Below are 21,750 nucleotides of genomic sequence, written 5' to 3' on the forward strand. Positions count from 1 at the left end.
TAAAAAAAAACCGCCATCTACTTCAGGAATAATTTATTGCTTCAAATGGTTGAGTGGTCATGGAACCCTTTTATAATGATCATATAATTTTCTCTAAAAACAATTCAAGTTCTGAGGTAATTTTTTTACAGACTGACAGAGATACCTGTTCCTCTAAAGAAAGAGAAAGATTACCACAAGAGACAATGAGAACTATTGAAAGACTGCGATTAAGAGGAACTGAAGAATAATAAAAAAAATCCAATAAAAAGACTTTACTCAGCCAACTCAATCCAGTTGCGCAGTGTAACTGGCGGTTATTTAAAATTAAGACTATGCTTAACAAAAACAGATAATGAAATAGATAAAACGAATAACTACATACAGAAATATGTTTGATGCTATCACATTAAGCTTGCTTAACCTTTCCAGAGTGATCTTCCCTTCCATGTTGTCATAATCGCTCTCCCTCCATCTGAATAGCAAGCCCTGGTCAAGACTCATCAAACGCCTGATGCGTTCTATAGGAATTTTCTCCTATGCAAAACGGCATACGTCTTCTCTAGGTTTCCACTATATATAACGTGGTTTTTCTGGTATGTTTTGGGTGCCATCTTTTTTTCAGACATATGTCCTTGTTATTCTAATTTCTAATTCTTCTAATTTCTACTGCTTTGTCTTGTTTTAGTATATATTGCAGCGATGACAAAGCATTTAAATGCTTCTCTCTCAGTCCAGCTAACTAGTAGACGGCGTTTTGTTATACTCCAATACTTAATCTTCTTTAGACATTTTGTCTAAGTTCTAATGACCTATGGCCATGTCTTAGAAATAGATATAATATCCCTTTATTAAAGCTACAAAAAATACAATGCTTATTAATCCAAACATATGGTAAGAAACATCCACACTGAAGCCAATTTAGCCGCACACTGAAGTCTGATGAGCTTGCGCTATCTCATGTGGTTGCGTAATGACATTGACAGTGATGAATTAGAATAAACCATCGCCCTGCAACGGGTAACGTAAAAAAGACAACCTCATGTTCTGAAGGGATCGATATTTTTTGGTGCATCCTTTTTACTCTCATTGAAGATGTCCTCACTAGCAGACCCTTAAGAATATCTCCTATCTATTTTAAAGTGCGGACACTCTGTATGATCTGAGTTTAAAAACTCCCAACTATGGTCAGAGAAAATAAAAGAGATTATTAAGCATATGTTTACAGGGAAGTTGGTATTTAACTCCAATCAAGGCACGAGCAGATCGGGGTAACAATTGTCACTTTACCTGGAAAGAAGAGAGTGAAGATATAAAAACATGCGTTTATTCAGTTGGGTAACAGATACTGACTTCTAATGTAAAAGAGCTCCAATAACAGAGGACCAGTCAATAACGTTACATAAATTTGAGTTATCTCTCTTTGCTTGTGCATAAAAAATGACCCCCCCCCCCCCCTCGTATTCCACATGTATACTAACACTCTCTTTCCGAACGACAAATGTCGACCCGACATTTTACAAGAAAAAATTCTAAATAAAAAAGCAGGATGTTGATACCAATGAAAGACATCAAAGAAAGTATACATAATGAAACCTATTGGTTTCGTAAAACAATGATTACCACTTGACTGTACCCGACATTTGACGCATACACAATACTTTATTTTTGCCTATACTTTATGAATAGTTATGACCCAAAACTCTATATATTTCAAAATGAAACAAGGGTACCGCGACGCGAAGCATCCCCTCGTGACATGACTTGTTGTAGGGGGAAATGCATTTTTTAGGAAAATGCACGTACATTTTTAAGATCAAAATTCATTAGATCAAAATATATATGACACAACTATTTCTAAAAACCACTTTGAATTCATTATATCTATTATATCCTCATACCCAAGCTTTGTGGTGTATAAATTAAGGGGGGGGGGGGGTACATGTACGTGATTACACAGTTTTCCTATTCCTTGCAGAAACTAAACATATGCACACATATGCTTTAAAGTTAAATTATTTAGATTCATTAAATGACATTCACTTTTATATAAGCATACATAAACAATCCGTAAATATTATGAAACCAAAGTGAAGATATAGCGATCTGAAGTCTGCTCTGATGGACAATTCTAGTTGCCTGTGGTATGTCAACCCATAGTAGTAGATATGCAGCCATTATTAAACATTATGAAACAATCTTCGCGTGATAAATGTGCGATATCTGTCGAAGACTCCTTTGAATTTTGGACTAGTTCTAATGTAAGTAATACGAGAAAATTTGTCCGAAAGTCGACTGCTTGTTTCGATGGCAATCGGATGACTTTAATATCGTGCCCGCTTCAACTTTTACTTATGGGCAATCTTCTAACCCTCCAATACTACAAAACGTTTGGTTATATTTTACCTTTATTAAATTAGAATCCCAAAAATATCAAGATGTTGATTTGAACTGCATACGGTAGCGATTTACTTAAAGTTGTACATAAAATTACCGGAAATGTCTATTGTCACGTCGTATATAAAATTCATGTTTCAACTTCGCTTTTTTACGATAATTTAAAAAAAATATTGAATCAATTGACTTGAAAATCAAAAGGGGTTTATCCTTTTACTATGCCAAAGAAGTGTTAAAGTTTAATGAATATTTATTAGAGGGTTTTCTTGGAATTTTGCTAAAGAGCTGCAATGGACACACACACACATACATTACATACACACACACGCACAGCAGCGATGCCATATCCCCCTCGCAGCAAGTTGCTCGATGGGATAATAAAAATTTTAACAGCTGGCCAAGCATTGGTGTTCTTTAACAAAATGTTATGATAGTATATACTAGGATTTTCATACAGTTGTTCCAACATTTTAAAAAATGATGACTAGCATTTGAATACGGTCATTCCACACATTAACCCAACTCATCAAACATTAAACAACCACATATAGCTACCCGTATACACGATACCTTACGGTAACAATGACTGAACTTTTTGGCACAACTGGCTATACATATACATGTGCCGTAACCTTACGTGTGTAAACTAATACTCGTGGTAAGATTAAACTACGTAATGTTTAACTATGACGTCATGTTGAGTAAGAATACACAGGGTAAAATCAAAAATTTATTACAAGAGTGATATCTACTACATATAGAGATAAAGATGTGATAAAATATAGTTATTTTATAATCATATTAATCTGTATTCAAATAAAATACACGTAAATACATTTATGTAGTTCAGTATCGAAAATATGCGGAAGCAAATGTAAAATATCAATAAAAAGAGTACAAAAACTAGTGAAATTGCAACAGTAATCTATCATTGTTTGCTAGCCAGTCCTTCTAACCATAAGGTGAACGAAAGCATATGTAAAATATCAATAAAAAGAGTGCAAAACCAGTGAAATTGCCACAGTAACGTATCATTGTTTGCTAGTCAGTCCTTCTAACCATAAGGTGGACGTACTTCAGTGAATAACTCTGAGACCTCCAGTATTTATACGTTATTCCCTGAGCTCCCTGTGTGTTCTCTCCCCACAAGTAAAGGCCATTAGGGTTGGCACAGTGGCAGCTATTATGCCACCAGCCAGATTTGAACTGATTTGCACAGTGATTTATTGTGACATCGTTATCCTGATTCCAAGTAGAAAACATCATGTTGTTGACTGGTTGTAGTTCCTCTGTGAAACAGTCATCTACAAAGTTGATTATAACCCAGTTAAACAAGATTTACATTTAAAAAGCACAACTTACTTTAAATTTAGGAGTTTGTTTGATGATAAAATTATGATAATTCACATAAAAGTTACCTACAAAATATAGTCATCGATAATAATATGCATACCATCTGATGATAGTAAAATAGACACATGTAACAATATTTAAAAAAGCTTTGAGACACTTTTGAGTGAACGAAAACAATCTCTCACCAACATCTCCCGAGAAGCCCGACAACGTGACGGTGTATTTGGTTGATTCGTCTCCTACGTTGAAACTGCTGTACTTGACGTAACGTGTCTGGTTGTCAAAGTCCTCCATGTCCATCCTCATCTCATACGTCCCCTGACTCAGCAGGTGGTGTAGTTTGTCATTGCCTGGTAATACAAATATATATAACAAAGAAATGCCTGAGTGCAACGACAATTAAAGCAGTTAGACGTTTTACAGGAGGTTAACGTGCCGTCAAGGTCAATATAGACCATAATAAGATATATATAGGAATCTCATATCTGCATTAAATTAAGTTTTAAAAAAAATATTGTAATAATGATCACCCCCTGCTCAAATTATTTCAAATAGACTTTGAATTAAACCTATATTTCTGGCAAAACGATGGCTAGTTTACATGTTTTATATAATATATGAATGAGTCTTTTCTTTACATCTGATATCGTATTACAGATGACGTAGTTGTATATGGTTCATGACGTAGTTGGATATGGTTCATGACGTAGTTGGATATGGTTCATGACGTAGTTGTATATGGTTCTTAAAGAATAAAACTATCAGCGTTTATACTGAGTGATATCACTTATTTATAATGATGAATACCCTGTAATACAGAGAAAATTATAAAGAGAAAATTTAACAAAAGAAAATGCTCCTCCATTAATAAATAATTCTAAATTTTTTAAACAGAAAAATCATTTTCTCCCTCGATACCTATAACGATTGAGCTAAATTTAAAGAGAATTAAAGCATTTTAATTCATTTGATTTATTTTGTCACTTAAAAAGTATAAAACAGGCCCATGAAAATGTTTGAGGCATTGTGTAATGCGTATAGTTTTTATTTAATTCTGAGTGAATCTGTAGATATTCAACAGATTTTTTTTAGAAGCATCAAAAATAATAATAAAAGAACGAAAGAAAAAATTGCGGAAGAAAGGGAGATAGAATGTGTCTGCGTAAACACCCCACAAATACACGTTGTAAAATCAACACACCGCACATACTAGTACACGTTTCAAGATCAACACATTTGAAGAATTGTTTCTTCAAATAAAAATAATTAAATTAAATGATAACATATTTATCAATTTGAAAAGGAAACACAAACTTTAACAGTGAATCGAATGGGGCAGCATGATGCCTATAAGCTGTTTAGGAAAAATAGAACTCATATATAGTGAATTACAGGAACGTGCAAAGGATAAACGATCGGTTTTCTTTGAATTTGACAATTTCATTAAAACCTATTGAAACAAAGCATATGTACATGCATATATTTGTATGTAGATCTATAACTAATATCACTTATTCATCAGTCTTTAAACTGAAATTGTACACGCTGCCAAATGGAAAAAATATAAAAGCATATTATTTAATTTATTGAGAGAGAATAAACATTGTTGATTATTGTATAATTAAGTTTTTAGATAAAATAATTTTTTTTTTATCTACTGGAAAATGACATGGATGTTTTTTTTTCTACATAGCTTTATAAGGCGATTTGGTCTTACTGACGGTATCAGTAAGGGAAGGTAAGCCGCGTATGTCGATGTTCCTTTTCCCAATTTAGTAATTTTGATCGATTTTAGCGCTGATATTTTGCATAAAATATATAAAAACAAAACAAAACAACGCCAATCTTATTAAATATTAAATCTAAAGAAATCATTCCCATATAAAACACGATATGGTCTGGGTATCGTTTCATATGACCTTTCAATTTACAACTCATGTTCCCCTTGCCTCAAAGATGCATCATACTAAATATGTAAAGATTTGGCCAATTAGGTTCTAAGGGTCGAGTAAACTATTAATTAATGTTCAATTATTAACAAAGGACGACTGACGAAAAGCAATAGCAAAAAGCCTTAGCAACTCATATGATTTAATAAATTCAAATTTTCATTATATAAAACTATATTTTAAATATTTCCGTGAGATATCATAATGCATTGACCATCAATTCAACAATCAAAATACAGCTCTTTAAAATGTGACTATTTAATTGAAAGAGCTGTATTTTTATTGTTGAAATGAAGGTCAATGCATTATTATTTCTCATTATAATATCATAAAATTAATATTTCAGTTTGGGCTCACTCTGCGCTTTCACAGAGTTTTCAATTTTTAGTTTCACACCAGCCAAATAATATTACATACGTTGGTCCAATCTATTTTGTAAACCAGTAAGGCTTTAATAAGACAGTGGTTAGAAACATAGATGAAATATACCTAAACATACCTAGCCAAAGCATAAGACATACATACCTATCCAAAACATGACATACATACCTAGCCAAAACTTAAGACATGCATACCTAGCCAAAACATGACATACATACCTAGCCAAAGCATAAGACATACATACCTAGCCAAAGCATAAGACATACATACCTAGCCAAAGCATAAGACATACATACCTAGCCAAAGCATAAGACATACATACCTAGCCAAAGCATAAGACATACATACCTAGCCAAAGCTTAAGACATGCATACCTAGCCAAAACATGACATACATACCTATCCAAAACATGACATACATACCTAGCCAAAACTTAAGACATGCATACCTAGCCAAAACATGACATACATACCTAGCCAAAGCATAAGACATACATACCTAGCCAAAACTCAGAGCTCAGATTTCCAAATCCGTTCTTGTAATCTGTCCAAGTTCGGTAGAAATCCTCCGAACCATCTTGACGACGTTGGAAGACCTTAAATAAACGTGTCACAGAAAAGTAACTATTTGTTCTGTATGTTAATGTAACTTGTAAACTTTGTTTTATTTCCTTTTTTTTAAATAAGTTGTTTACGTGTAATAAATAAACATGAGATATTACAACATAATTTTTTGTTCTTTATGTAATAAAAATACGTGTTACATGTAGTATAACGGAAAAAAAAAATCTTTAAAATTTGTCATTACTGTCCATCCTCCGCCATCTTTGTCCATGTCACAGAAAACTGTCACGTGACCTAGGTATGGTTGACGTACTCTGTACAGTCCACTAGGCAGGCCACAGTTAATGTTGTGAAGTGATGTACAATCAATGGGACTTGCATTATCTAATAAAGTGCAGTTTATATTAGCTTTAAAGATCAATTGCTTACTCTTTTGATATTTCATAAAACCAACACGTTCAGTGATTGAAAGACTGGTATAACAATGAGTATACTACTAGATGATATCCCGCGCAAGCGCGGGTATTAACACATAAATATGATACAATGTTAATAATATTTTTTGTTCATTGTTGTATATGTGTATATATCGTGTCTGATTTTTTAACCCTTTCTTTAGAATAAAAATAAAAACACTTAACTGCATGGCTGGATATTTAGAAGAGCGGACAGGGATGAAAAATCTAAACTGAAATTGATGTTATATACGTGGCCTTAATTCTTTTTGTTGCAGGATTAAAAAGACTTTTTAAAATTTTTATTTCAAACCAGTGAGTAGGTATTTAGTGCGTCGTATCTTTACATTTTGTTCTTTAGTTAACATAACTTTATAAATTTTATCCCTGTTCCAAATAAACATTTCAGATAAAAGATGTTTTTAAAAAAAATTACCTTTCGTTCTTAAATCAACTTCCCCGTTTTATGCATAACAAATCTGTTCATTGTTTACAAATTAATGTCCAAGGTTTACTACCAATCTTTCATATATAAAAATGTATGAATTTAAAAAACTCGCTATTGTAGACATATTTATTTGCATGTCGTCAGTAACTCGTCCCTAAACTTTCCGCTATGACGTTAATTAGTCAACCCGCGTTCTTGGGGCACATCGTTCTCACGGTTCTGAAACGGTTTTTTTCCATCACAACTAAATTCGCTTTTAATATTTCCATTTTATTTATTAACATTTTGTATTAACCACAGATGTCCGATACAAGGTATCTCCCCGCAATGCATGATAAACTCATCCTACACTTTTCGCCATGACGTTAATTTGTCAACCTGCGTCCTTGGTTACACCGTTCTGGAAAGTTCTATCCCATTCTCTCACCAGAGTTCGCGCTTCGCAGGCGTTCCATCCATCAAAACTAAAATTACGCATTCAATAAACGAATTACCTCATTTTATTTGTTCAACATTTGACAAATATTAACTTCTATGTATACTTGAAATCAGTTGCCAATAAATATATTAATTCTTTACAAAATCATTTAATTTCATTTCATTGCAAGAATATATTACTTTTTATGCAAACTAGCGCGGACTTGGATCCGCCAAAGCCTGTCAATCACCTTGCTCTCATTTTTGCTTTTTCGGCTTGTTTATTGAAAACGAAAACAGGTTTTCGATTAATTTCAAAATAATTACTAATCAGTTAAAATTCAATTCTAGCTTACAGACAACATCATACAAATGTTGAGATCCCAAAGATGTAAGCAGTTACTCTGTTGCAGGCATATTATAGCTTATTTGCAAAATGTCTTAAATTATAAGTATATATTTGTTTCGTTAGGAAGGTGTGAACTTTTGATAAATATGTCGTTATTCAACAATTGATTACACAGAAAACGTAAATTGGTATTATGAAATGTGTATGATAATCAAAGTATTTACAGTACCGATCAAACCAACCTAACACAATTGTGAATCCCTACTAAACTCTTAGTTTACTTTATGGGTTTACTTGGGGTTTATTCCGGGTGTACTTACTAAAAATTTGTGTCCAGTTGAGGTTAACTTTCGGTGCACTCGGGGTTTACTTTAGGTTTTCTCGGAGTTTGCTTTTGGGGTACTCCTTAAACATTGAAATGTAAAGCAGACCCGTCTTTCATGTAATTATTTTACTGCCTGTAAATCCCACCCCTTGTATATTCCAAATACACATGTAACGTCTACTTTAGGGGTCTACTTCTGATCGGGATTTACTTTGGGTTTATTCTAGTTCCACTGTAGTAGAACCCGGAAGTAAAAACAAAGGCTTTGCCTTTTATTTGGCCTGATCTGATCGGTACTGTATATGTTAGTAAGTCAATATGAGTATAATATTGAGTTAAAAAAGAGGATTTGTTTCTTGGATTACATTTGATACATTCTAAAAACTTAAGGCAATTTCTGTGTTGAATGTCTGTCAGATGTTACATATACACTATTTTTTAAGAGCAAAAACTGTAAAAGGATGCTTGGAATGCCGACTCCAGTGAGGTTGTTTCTGTGATTATATGAAACAAAAAGAGGATCTAATACATTTACCAAGTAAACCAACAACAATCTGTTTAATATTGTTTTAATAAATATATGTATTGAATGAACTAAATAAGTGCGCAGTGATGTAATGAAAGACAAGTAGTAAACTGACCACGAATACAATGGACTTTTTTACTGGAGAGCGTCACACACAGATCGTCAGTAGAGCATGACATGCATTCATCTGGAACATGGCCAGTCTACAAGAGAATCACGGTAGTTGATATTAGGGAAAAGGGATAGAGAGGGACCTTGTTAAGATAAACGGGTTACCTGAAGCTTTCCCTAATATTTCCTCTATCCAATAAAAAGTTATCAGAACGCTCGCAAACACTTGCTATGCAAAACACGCCCAAATTGAATATCATATGCTGAAATTGATTGCGATTTGTTTTATAGTGTGATTTTTCGCGATACCATGATCATATATCACATTTGAAATTTGTACTATTTAAAAATTGAAACTGTCAACATCGAAGTACACTGTACATTCGGCATACTATTTGTTACAATGACATAATCATTATGCAATATGGTATTGCATTAAATCTCATTTCTGACTCGAAATTTGAGACATATATAGATAAAAACAACATTTTGCATATTAGAGCAAATAATTCTATATAAATGTTATTTGTGCATCATGTAAGGCACATTTTAAATTAAGGACAGAGAGAGACAAATAGAGAGAGGAAGAAATAGAGAGAACTTACCTGATCAAGGGAGAAAAATATAAAGACAGAACTTACCTGATCGAGTTCAATTCGAACAAAATCAAGTTTGGGTTCCGTTTCGTTGATGGCCGACACGAGTTCGCAAAGTAGTTCCTGTTTCTGGTAGTTAACTCCCCGACACAGCTTGGGTCTGTGTTTACATTCCCGGACACACTGCTGTTGTCCAATCATCCCCACCACCCGTACCACGGGATCACGATACCTCTCACCAGGAACAACCGCGGATGTCGCTCCTTCGGTTAATGATACCAAACAAAACTGTACTGTTGTAAATGCCACTGCATTCATAGTAATACTAACCAAAAAGCCAACCATGCTGTTTTATTCTAAAACTAAATGCAAACAAATAGACTATACTTCTGTTTTCTTTGCTCTGCTTAGATATTACATATACTAGTTATAGTGCAGTGCGTTATCTAATAACTTGCGAAAAAAATTGATTTTCCTCATTGCTTTTGTAGAAATTAATTAAACATAGTAGGGAGTTCTCTAATTGTCGTTATAGGGTTGGGAATATTAGATCAGGAAGCACACGACCAGAAATCCTCTTTAAGGAATGATCAACGTCGCCAACAGGATGTGGTACATTATTCATGTTCCTCTGTGTCACGGTTCTGTTTTCAAAATATTTGAAGCCATTCTCTCTGTACAGTATTTTTTAACTTGTTATCATTAAATATTCTCTTAGAAATCATGCAAAGACTGAAATTTGCAAACGTTTTCAAGGTTCGAAGTATTCACATCAATTCATGGCTTATTACCTACTATAGAAAACTCTCGTTTGATAAATTTATGTAAGCAATAAAGTTTAATCGTTATTAACAAAAGACTATCAGAACCCCATGCAAACAATATATTACTATTTGTGACATTCACAAAGTTTACCATGTTTTAATTTAAGGAAGGAGTCTTCTCTGGTTTTCGACTTGTCAAACGTAAATTTGATTAACTGTTCATGAAATCAAGATGAAATGAAATTAAAATAGTATTTTCTCTTTATTGTTTACTAATATACAACTTGGCATAGAAGAAGTTATCAATGTATAGAATCTTACAAGGACTATATTTTTGGCGTAATATTGGCGTAAAAAACATCACATGTTTCGCAATTTAGAATTGCTGTAGATTAATGAGTATGTTTAAGCATTTTAAAAACAATCACATTAATGTTGGATTTTTTTTTACAAATACATGTATGAACTAATTATATGATACTTGGGTTTCAGAATATGTTTTTTAAATATGATTTGCCAATCAAGTTACATTTTTATAAGCCTTTTAAAGCGTCCATTCCTTACATTGATTTATGTGACAAAACCACAAAAATCAGCTTTTCTCTCTTATTTAATGGGCAATATATTAGCTTTTTGTCAATTTATATTTTTATATAAAGTCTTCATAATACATTAAAATCAGATATATTTTTTGATAAGAAGCTTAAAAAATAATCAAAATTTAAGAAAATAAGAGAAAATGCGGGCTAAGCAATATCAATTTTAGTATAAATATTTATTCCAATTTAGTAGTATAACCGATAAACATTCTGATATTCTATCATTTCATTGAAGAACATAATCTTCAAATATTAAACAAATGTCTAGAGAATAACAAAGATCTACTCTTATTTTTATCATCATTTACGTTGAAGAAAAAGGTAGTGACCTTGACCTGACCTTTATGCCAAAACAAAAAGGTCAAATTTGATTAAACTGACAGAATCATTTGGTAATATAATCCGTTTGACTGTGTAAAAATTTCTTGAATTTCTTATAATAAGAAGTATGTTTCATAACGAAAAGGAAAATTTCAATGTAACGTATGTCCTGAGGCTAACTTATTAGAAAGCGTGTTCCTCCGAGTTAATCCGATGAATTGTTATTTACGTTTTAGAAAAGTACAAGCAAACTCTCTATTTGGATTGGTAGACGATCGAAAAATCTTGCAATTTAATTGGAGTCATTTTTCTTTTTATTTTAATAAAATGTATCTCCCACAGCAGGTGTAAGGGTCTTGAAATTTTGAGGTTGTTTGTTCTAATGTTACACACTAACCCCATTTGGAAAGTGTGAATTATTATTAGTGTTCTTGTCTGAAAACAAAAGAGCTTCACAAACTTTGTTTCAATCGACCATTGATGATGTAACTATATTTCTGTCTTAGAATTTTGTGGTATAAATAAAGAAACAGAAAAAGAACATCTCTGATTGTAAAAAAAGTCAATCAATATGAAAAGGTGTAGTATGTGTCACCGTAGGGCAGGGACATCGACAAACAGCACTAGGTTGCCTGAAACTTAATACAGTAATTCAGTGCGGGAGTCATTCCCTTCCACAACGATTTTGACTGAAATTGTACATAAATAATAATAACATTTGCAATTACACCTGAACACAAACGTTGTAGTTATGTTTGGTATGAATGTATCCAGCAGCTTCAAGTATCATTTTTCATAGGGACTACTTCTTTCAATGCATGACAACAGCTCTCTGGGGAGTGTGCAGTCTGTTATCATACGAACCGAAACCTATCGGTTTTGAGAATGGACCTGTTTAAAGCTAGATGTTTTGAGAAATTGCCGTATCGTGTGTCTTTTTTTTTATGTAATCTGATGAGATAGGTAACAAATAACATTTCCTCTTAATATTTTGTCACGAGAAATACAAACTGACTTTAAAGAATCGATTTCCTTCTGAACTGTTATAAAGTGTAAAGAATTACTGATATGATACATTGAAACATCAGTTATTATAATAATTATACGGATACACCACACACGTCAACTTCGCATAGAGTGAGAGCCCTGGTTGTCTTTACGAATCTCCCCTGTGGTAATGTCGGACAGTCGATGACGACGAACTGTGACAAAGTACCGGGACCAGCAAAGAAACCACAGGGAGTGTGGACGTCTGATTCAGTCAGCCCTACAGTAACGGTTACATCTCGTAGCCGAAATGAAAAATCTAGAACAGTGAAAAAAACATACTAAAAAAAATACAAAAATAACACTCAAAGAACTGCATTTTTCACATTTAACTAATCTATTTCCTCATTATATCACTCTTGTGCATGTTATTTATAAAAAAAGAATGACTTTACAGCAATACATTTAACACTAATTAAACTTGATAGGTAAAAAATTCTTCTAGCAAAGAAAACAAGGAAGTAACGTTTAATTTTACGCTATAAATTCAATGATTTTGTCAAAGTTTGGACTATTACAGCATAACTAATAAACATGTAATGCATCCACCCATTATATCTCTATTTTGCTAGGTTGAAACTTCTTACCTCCGTATTCATCTATACCTCTGTTGAGTATTCTGACAGATATGATGGAATACACAGCCTGCAGATCCACCCTCCACCAGGGATTGGTGTCGTCTTTATTTGTGTGTGCACACTTGTCTTTGAATATATCTGTACCTCTGTTGCCGTCTACTGCATATTCAGCCCCATAGGACAAATGTGTTGACGACTGTTCCGTATGTTTACCCAATGCAAGATCAGACAGAACTGCCAATGATATAAAAAAAATGCGGTTTATAAAATAGCGTAAACTGTCCCAAGTTATGTTATATCGTATAACTTACGTCAAAATTAAATTCATTCCTTATAATTTAATACTTTAATACAAATCTAACTCTGCTTTTGTTTTAACCGTAAATGACATTTTAAACTACCCGCGCATTAGTACAACATCCTGAGTACCAGGTGATCCAGATTGAACGAAACGAGGGGTGGCGGCCATATTTGAATTTGGTGTTTGGACGCTGGTTCGCGTCTTCACAGTTTACTTCTCAAAGTTAAAGGTACTGTTGTTTAAAGTTGAATTAGACATAAAGTGTGAAAGTGTGGAGATTGCAGGGGAAGGCCTCTTGGGGCCGTTGATGAAGCACTCGTCAAGTTCATGTTCGATGATCAACTCGGATATTGGGAGCGGAGTGTGAAATGACCGAGCATGCTGAAAATGGATTGTTTGTATTTTGCCGCTCTACAGTAAGTACATATAACTAAGAGTTTCGCTCATTTGTTTTCTCTGAGCCATCGAGATTGTTACTGTTAACAGAGGATTCATATTCACAGTTTATGATTTATATCCCAACATCAACTATTTAAGCTGTTTACAGTCTATAGTAATGGGGGGGGGGGGCTAGCTCAATCAGATGAAAATCTGCTCGCCATTTTTTTTAAAGCTTTACCTTTAATAATTAATGTTTGATATTTAGAAACCATATAAAAAAAAACTATGTTTCCAATATTATAGTTTTAATCAATCAGCTTTTCCTGTTGTAAAATAAAGGCACTTGAAGAAATGCTTCTAAAACCCATGCATTATACATAGAGATCAATGATGCAGCAATGCAGTTTCTCTTTGATCAGTAATACAGCTACATTAAAAGGTATAAAACGTCAGCTTATCGATTGGTTTATATATTGTTTTTACAGAGATTTACTACTTTATGTTAGCTGAAATAAGTGCTCCACATTCACATCACCGTTCAGAAAACTAAATACTTAAAAGCTGTTATTATTACTAATATGTTAGTTACTAACTCATAAATGTAAGAAGCTTGCAAATTCCAAGAATTGAAGACCAACGGTTAGATGTTTTGAATGAATCTAAACTACAATCTAGTATTTGCCACTATATATTAATGAATAATCATTATTTACTTGAAATTGTAAATTAGATATATAACTCTTGGTTATGTAACTTGTCATTAAAAATTATCAGCTAGTTATGGTTTTAATTAAGAGTTAATTTAACTGACGTTCTTGCAACCGAATCCAGGAGCTGTAATTGAGATTAACATTTTAATTATTTTATAGATATGCGATAAAAACCATGTAAGTCATCAGTGGTGTCCCCAGCCACATCTCAACCGACGACTGCTTAGCGGAGATTTGCTTTTGGGAGTATTCTGGCATCTGGTAACAATTACGGAAAGGTGGCTCTCTGGGTTAAAATGCTGTCGTAAAAATTTCTTTCAGCAGACCACTTTTACAGAATTCCAAGCAGTTATTTTATAAAATCAATTGACAACTTTCGGAAAAACCACAAGAGAGATCAATTACAAGACTTTAGGGACAGAGATGTTGTAGTTTTAGGTATTGATTAAAGTACAATCATTGTTGTTCATTTAGTGTCACAAAAAATGAACAGGTGCTTAAGGACACAAAAAATGAACAGGTGCTTAAGGACCGGATCGCCCCCCCCCCCCCCCCCCCAGTATATAGACCCCCAATACCCCCAATACTTTAATTTTCTTTTTTTATTGATTTATCCTTTATGACATATTTCTATTCTAATTTATTCATCCATTGCCCAAAATTACATAAAAACAAACATTTTAAAAAAGCAGACACTCTGTACATATTACACAAGAAGGTTGCTAACTTCGTCCATATAGAACCAACGGAGGTAAGGGTTTATCGCAAGGAAGATAACTCGTAACATAATTTTTTTTAATTTTCTCTTTTATGTCTTTCATTGTAATACACTCAGTATGAGTGCATTCTTATAGATTTTCTAGTAACTAAGACGATAAAAAAGTGTTCAGTTCTTAGCGGCTTGATTAGAATTCATACTTCTAATGAATTGTACTTTTTTAGAGTTTGCCATGCAATATTTCGTACATCTCTCGGAGTTATCTTCCTTGCGATAAACCCTCACTTCTGTTGGTTCCAGATGAATCGGTTCAAAACTTGCAACTTGTCGGTGAAATTTGTCCTATTTGCCAAATAAATATATTTACACGGGCATGGCATGCAGATATTCAGTGATGGGAATTATCGGGCTTCGTCATGGGGTCACCCTTTTTACTGGTAGATGTAGTTTCATTGTACATTTCAACAAATATTCATCGGCTACCAAGTTTCTTTTGCTTTACACTCTTATGCGTAACGTGAAGGCTCAAAGAGAAGAAGAGCTGAATCTTCACCAACAGGAAAGACTCCTGTACAAAAACCAAAAAGAAAAGATTTTGAACAACTATTTAATGATCACAATGTGCTAATAATTGAATTTATTGCTATCTAATGCTGTCTTCTTTGATTCTCTTTAAGCTGGTGTTATAATTTCATAGAACCCAACTCTCTCAAAGGAAAAGGTGGACAACATCAGAAAAAGAATGTCTTCATCATTATGCTGTTGGAGGAATCCCCAATACAGATTCTGGTGCATTTTGGGAAGAATGTGCAATTAAACTAAATGCATTTGTGGTCCTTTTCACACAAGTTTATCTAATGCTGTCTTCTTTGATTCTCTTTAAGCTGGTGTTATTATTTCATAGGACCCAACTCTCTCAAAGGAAAAGGTGGACAACAGCAGAAAAAGAATGTCTTCATCATTATGCTGTTGGAGGAATCCCCAATACAGATTCTGGTGCATTATGGGAAGAATGTGCTAATAAACTAAATGCATTTGTGGTCCTTTTCACACAAGTTACAAGATTTACATGTAAATCAATATTAATATTGGAATTTTTTTTAACTGCTCAAGTTTGATTATTGTAACTGCCATGTGTAGAGCACAATACTATAAAGTCAGGACTGTTCCAGCCACAATTGGCATTGTATGAAAGACAGAATTGCAGAAATGTGTCACTACTATCAGATTTAGTAATACCAGTGCAAAATGAAAAGGGGTACAGGTAATAAAAAACCATTTAAAGCACTTAATCATTGATTTCAGACACTAGTTATAAATAATATAATGACAATTGTGTATTAATTGCTATCTCTAGAATATTAGTTTTTTAATGCTCTTATTTTTAACTTAATCATTTATTCATAAATTCCAGTAGTTTTAATCTTTTACATCATGAATGCTTGTTATTCCCTTAACACTCTTAAATGTTCTATTATTACTAAGGATAGTAATGTGTTTTCATTACAGTGTATTTTCAAGATTTGTCCCACTGATTGAAGCTAATGATGTGAACGTTGTCAGCAATGATGCATCAGTTTAACAAATTGTGAAGTCTTTAAAATGAACTTATGTAAGGAATGAAAAGATAATTCCATACACTGAAAGAAATAAACTTTTGAATGTTTTGACTGTACCAAACACGTCAGTTAATGAATTTGTCAATCTTCTACAACAACAAACGATAATGAATAGCTTGAAACCTGCTATATTATCAGAATCCAGTGTTGGAGCTCCATCAGGATGTGTGAGATCAAGGAGAGTTACCTTTATGGCAGCAAGTTTACTGACTTGAAAGACTAATTTTGTAGAGGTCCTAACAGAAATGTCACCATATCAACCTTTGCTGATGGATAATTTGTTGAGTGTTTCAGTTTCAGCAAATAAAATCATCAGCAACTCCAATGAAAATTTCTTTTTAAGCTTGGTACCCAAACTTACACTGATTTACAGCATCCTATTGGCAACTAGATTTCCTGATTTGTCCAGAATGCAGAAAGTGATATCTTCCAAATTGATTGATGAAAATGTTCTTCAAGAGGTAATACGAAATACTTTTTTAAAATTAAGATTTCTGTGCTTTAGCAGTTATATTATTTTGTTTTATTTCGTGTCATGTTCGAAGTCATGAAAAATACAACGCTAAACTAACTGCCCTACACTATTATTCCAACATTATTACAAATGGAAAATATTTAAAAGATATTTTAATAGTTTATTGAATCACAATGTATGTACATTTAATTTTTCCGTTTCGTTCTTTATTAAGCATATTGAATGCAACTAGTAAATTAATTGTTCACGGAACAATTAGAGGCCCTTCCACCTTTCATAATGATTTTAAAAAAAATCCCGAAAATGTTGATTATTATTGAGTAATTAGTGAAAAATCAATTTACGAAAAAAAAATATCATCGGTGGTGCCCACCGGTATCGATCCGAGAACCCCAAGCTTTGTAGGTGAGAATGTTGCCACTACGCTATTTCGATTGTTATTCGATAGAACGTAAAATTTGTTAGTTGTGTAGTCAATTTGGATGATGATAGAAAGGAGAGATGGAGCGTTCTTCCGTCTATCTAAAGTTCATACCCAAGGTTGAGAAACCTTTAGAATAGATAGGGTCTTAGCGATTGGTGGAGAGGACAGTATTTTTTCTTCAGTTTATTAATAAAAATCAGTGCCGCTTGTAAACAATGTGGCCGGATAGCGTTGACTAAGAAATCAACAGGCCAGGTCAAACTCTTGTCGCCAGCGGCTAATTGAAGGTGCGGGAACGTCACGTCGTCTCAGCTGATGCGAATTCTCTTCGTGATTTGAAATGCACGTGCTTAGAAATCTATAAACTGTCATGTATTCGTGGATAACAAGTACGGAAAATCGGGACTGAATTAAGGCCAGTCATGTATTTCAGCCAAGTCGGTAAATAAACAAACCGAAAGAAAATGTAAACTAAATTCATATAAAATCGGGGTCTGGGAAGGAAGAGTTATCTTTCGTAGAACTTCAACACAAGTCGTCACAGGTTGACGATAGAAATGTAAACACAGATGTTCAGTGAAATATGAGCATGAATTTATTAGACACAAATATCGAAGCGTTGAAATTTCGGTTCTCGGGATGATGGTTCGATGCAGCTGATGTAGATAACTTTCTTCAATAGGGTTCATTTCGTTTGAAATTTGGCAGCCAGTTAGATTCAAGTGTGAGGAACAGTCCCATGAATCATATAAGGATTCAATCCTTGTATAAAAGAAGGAAAGGGGGGGGTGGGTGGGTAATTGTACATGTAAATAAATCTGATATATATGTTGCATACACTTATTACTCATTAGTTCTAAGAGGTCAAAGGTCAAGGTCAAACCTAAAATTAACAGGGGGTGTGTTTTAAAGAGCTAATTGCACATATAAATGAATCTGAAATGTATATGTTAAATATAGTTTTAACGCATCAGTCCTTAAAGGTCAAGGTCAGGACAAATGTCAAGGTCAAACCTAAAAATAAGGGGGGGGGGGGTAATTGAAAGAGCTATTTGTACATATTTAAATGAACCTGATATTTTAGATGTTGCAGATACTTATAACACATCAGTGCATACATTTAAACTTGAGGGCATCATAGAGGCGTTAGATTTTGTACAAAAAGATGGTTTCATGTTTAAGTTTGACCTGTCTTCTGGAGATCATATTGATTTACATCCTTCAATGTTCAAATATTTCGGATTTTATTTTATGTAATTACTTCTTTGCCATTTGGTTTATCTTCGGCTCCATTTATTTTTACAAAAATACTTAAAAATTTGGTAAGATTTTGGAGAGAGATGGGTATTTACATTGTTTTATATCTTGACGACGGATTTTGTTTTGCAGATAATTATTTAATTGTTTACAAGCGTCAAATTTTGTTAAAGATACACTTGTTAAGGGCAAGGTTTGTTGTTAACGAGGAAAAGTCGTTATGAGCACCGGTCCAAAGCTTGGATTGGCTAGGATTTAGATGAAATCTAGTAAAAGGTACTTTGGAATTGCAGGAAAGTAAGTTAGAAGATCTTATGACATTGAAAACAAATCTTGAGAATTTTGATTATTAGCAAAAGTTACAGGAAAAATCGTATCATTTTCAGCAAGCTTTGGATTTGTGTGTAGATTTATGACAAGACACATGCATTTGGATATATGTTCAAGAAAGTCTTGGGATACAATTTTTCAGTTATCTAAAGAAGCCATTGTTGAGATAAATTTTTGGAAAATGAATTGTATGTTTTTACCATTTAAGACAATTTTAAAAGAGTATGTGTTACCAGAAAGAATAATTTACACTGACGCAAGCGATCATGCTGGTGCAGGTTACTGTCTTCAAATCCTCGGAAAGATTGTTCATATGAGGTGGACAGAGGAAGCCTCTAGGAGAAGCTCAACTTGGAGAGAACTTAAAGCTACGGAATTGAAACTTGATGCGTTTAAAGTAGAACTTGAAGAATGTGGGGTCCATTTACATGCGATTTGTTTGCCAATTATCACAACCATAAGGTAAAAAAGTTTTATTCAAAATTTGTAGACAATTTTACAGCAGGTGTAGATGCTTTTTCCTTTGAATAGAGTCAAGATAATAATTGGATTGTTCCTCCGGTAAGGTTGATTTCCAACACAATCTCCCATTTAATGGCTTGCGAAGGTAAAGGCGTACTTGTCGCACCTAAATGGATTTTATCGCCTTTTTGGTCAAGTATTGTAGATAATGATGGATGTTTTAAGAGTTTTGTGAAAGACTATGTAGAGTATAAAAACCTCTCTAGATTTTTTGTTAGAGGTTCACAGCGGAACAGTATATTTCACGAAGAGAAAGTATCATTCAGCGTTGTTGTTTTAAGAAAAATGTTTCTGTTTCAGTGCTTAATTCTAATTTCTTAAGCATATGATGGAAGCATGATTTTAATCTTGTAAAATATCCATGTAAAGAAAATTTTGTTGTTTTTACGATTGAAGGTGCAAGGAAAATTTTGTCAAAGCCAGTCAAAAAGAAAGAGCCTGTTACAATTGAAGTCATGAAAATGTTGTACACACAATTCGGAAATTCTCAAGAACTGGCAAAAATAAGAATTTATTGTATGTTTAGTTTGGCTTTTTCAGGTTTTTTGAGATTTAACGAGCTTGTCAATATTCGTTTTAAAGACATAAGGTTCTGTCCATCTCATGTAGAGCTTTTCATACCGAGAAGTAAGACAGATATATTCAGAGAAGGTAACAAACTTTACATTGCAAGAACTAACAAAAATACTTGCCCTGTCGCATGCCTCGAAAATTACATAAAGGTGGCAAACATTTTGGAAGCAGATGAGTTTTTATTTAGAGCAATGCAATTTAGAAAAGGTGCACATTGTCTGAGTTCATGTAACAAGCCTATTTCATATTCTACAGTGAGAGAACTGTTTAAATCCAGTTTAGAAAGCATTGGAGTTGAAAAAGAAAAATTTGTTCTTCGTTCATTACGAAGTGGTGGTGCAACTTCGGCTGCAAACAATTTAGTTCCATACAGGTTATTTAAAATACACGGTAGATGGAATCGGAAAATGTGAAAGATGGTTATGTGCAAGATAATATAAAATCCAAACTGTCACTTTCTCTTCATTTAGGTATTTAAATTAATGAATTAGCTTCATTATTTCGAGCTGAGTACACAACTCATATCTAATAATAAACAATCGATTATATGTTTTTTCTTTGTGTTTTATTATGGATTAGAAAAGAAATATTTTATTTGCGGATGAAAGAAGTGAAGTAGAAAATAAACCATTGCATATGACTGGTTGGATTGGTTGTCTCTCTGTGGGGATTACAAAACCATTAAACACAAACTCATTTCGGGTAAGGAAAAGAAAATAGGACGCTTTCCAGTCGACGGTTACGACGAAGCAACTGCCACGGTGATGTTACGGGCACAGGCATCGTTGTTGGTTGACTAGCCATGTTGAAAACGAACTCTTACATAAGAGGAAAATTAAAACCAGACTTGTAACGAGATATCTCAAAAAACGAGGTTACAAGGTCGTTGAAATGCGCGAATGCACTTTTAGCAACAGTATTTGCACCAACCTTCAGTTGAAAAAATCTGTAAACTCGATAAAATTGTCAACAGGTCGAAGTCAACTTACACCTGAACAAGTCATTCAAGCTGTGGTGAATGGCAAGTTATTTGGTATTTGACCATATGGATTATCGTTTGGATTCCAGTCATGTTTGTTATCATAAAGATACAAATATCTTCATATTATAACAGTTAAGTAGAAATAAAATGAAAATAAAAGATTATAACTGGGTTTGTGTACTAAAAGTAGTATCAACTATTTAAAACAATAGATCAGTTGTTATTTATAGATCATGAATAGTGGAAAAGGTAAAATCCGCCCATTTGCCCCATATTTTTTGCAAATCAGGATGAGAATCT

General features: G+C 33.5%; 1 protein-coding gene across 1 annotated transcript in view; it reads right to left on the bottom strand.

Moving 5' to 3' along the window:
* Positions 1–3,388: 3,388 nt before the first annotated feature.
* Positions 3,389–21,750, bottom strand: part of LOC128174613 (uncharacterized) — a 151,616-nt gene continuing 133,254 nt past the window's right edge. Inside the window, exons 4-10 of the mRNA XM_052840124.1 lie at positions 12,653–12,839; positions 9,895–10,195; positions 9,258–9,345; positions 6,867–7,006; positions 6,558–6,654; positions 3,915–4,079; positions 3,389–3,680 (exon numbers count right to left, since the gene is read on the bottom strand). Of these exons, the coding sequence (XP_052696084.1) occupies positions 3,418–3,680; positions 3,915–4,079; positions 6,558–6,654; positions 6,867–7,006; positions 9,258–9,345; positions 9,895–10,195; positions 12,653–12,839 (1,241 nt within the window). The 3' untranslated portion in view covers positions 3,389–3,417. The remainder of the gene's footprint in view (positions 3,681–3,914; positions 4,080–6,557; positions 6,655–6,866; positions 7,007–9,257; positions 9,346–9,894; positions 10,196–12,652; positions 12,840–21,750) is intronic.

The sequence above is a fragment of the Crassostrea angulata genome, chromosome 2 (assembly GCF_025612915.1).
Source record: "Crassostrea angulata isolate pt1a10 chromosome 2, ASM2561291v2, whole genome shotgun sequence".
NCBI classification, from domain to species: Eukaryota; Metazoa; Mollusca; class Bivalvia; order Ostreida; family Ostreidae; genus Magallana; species Magallana angulata.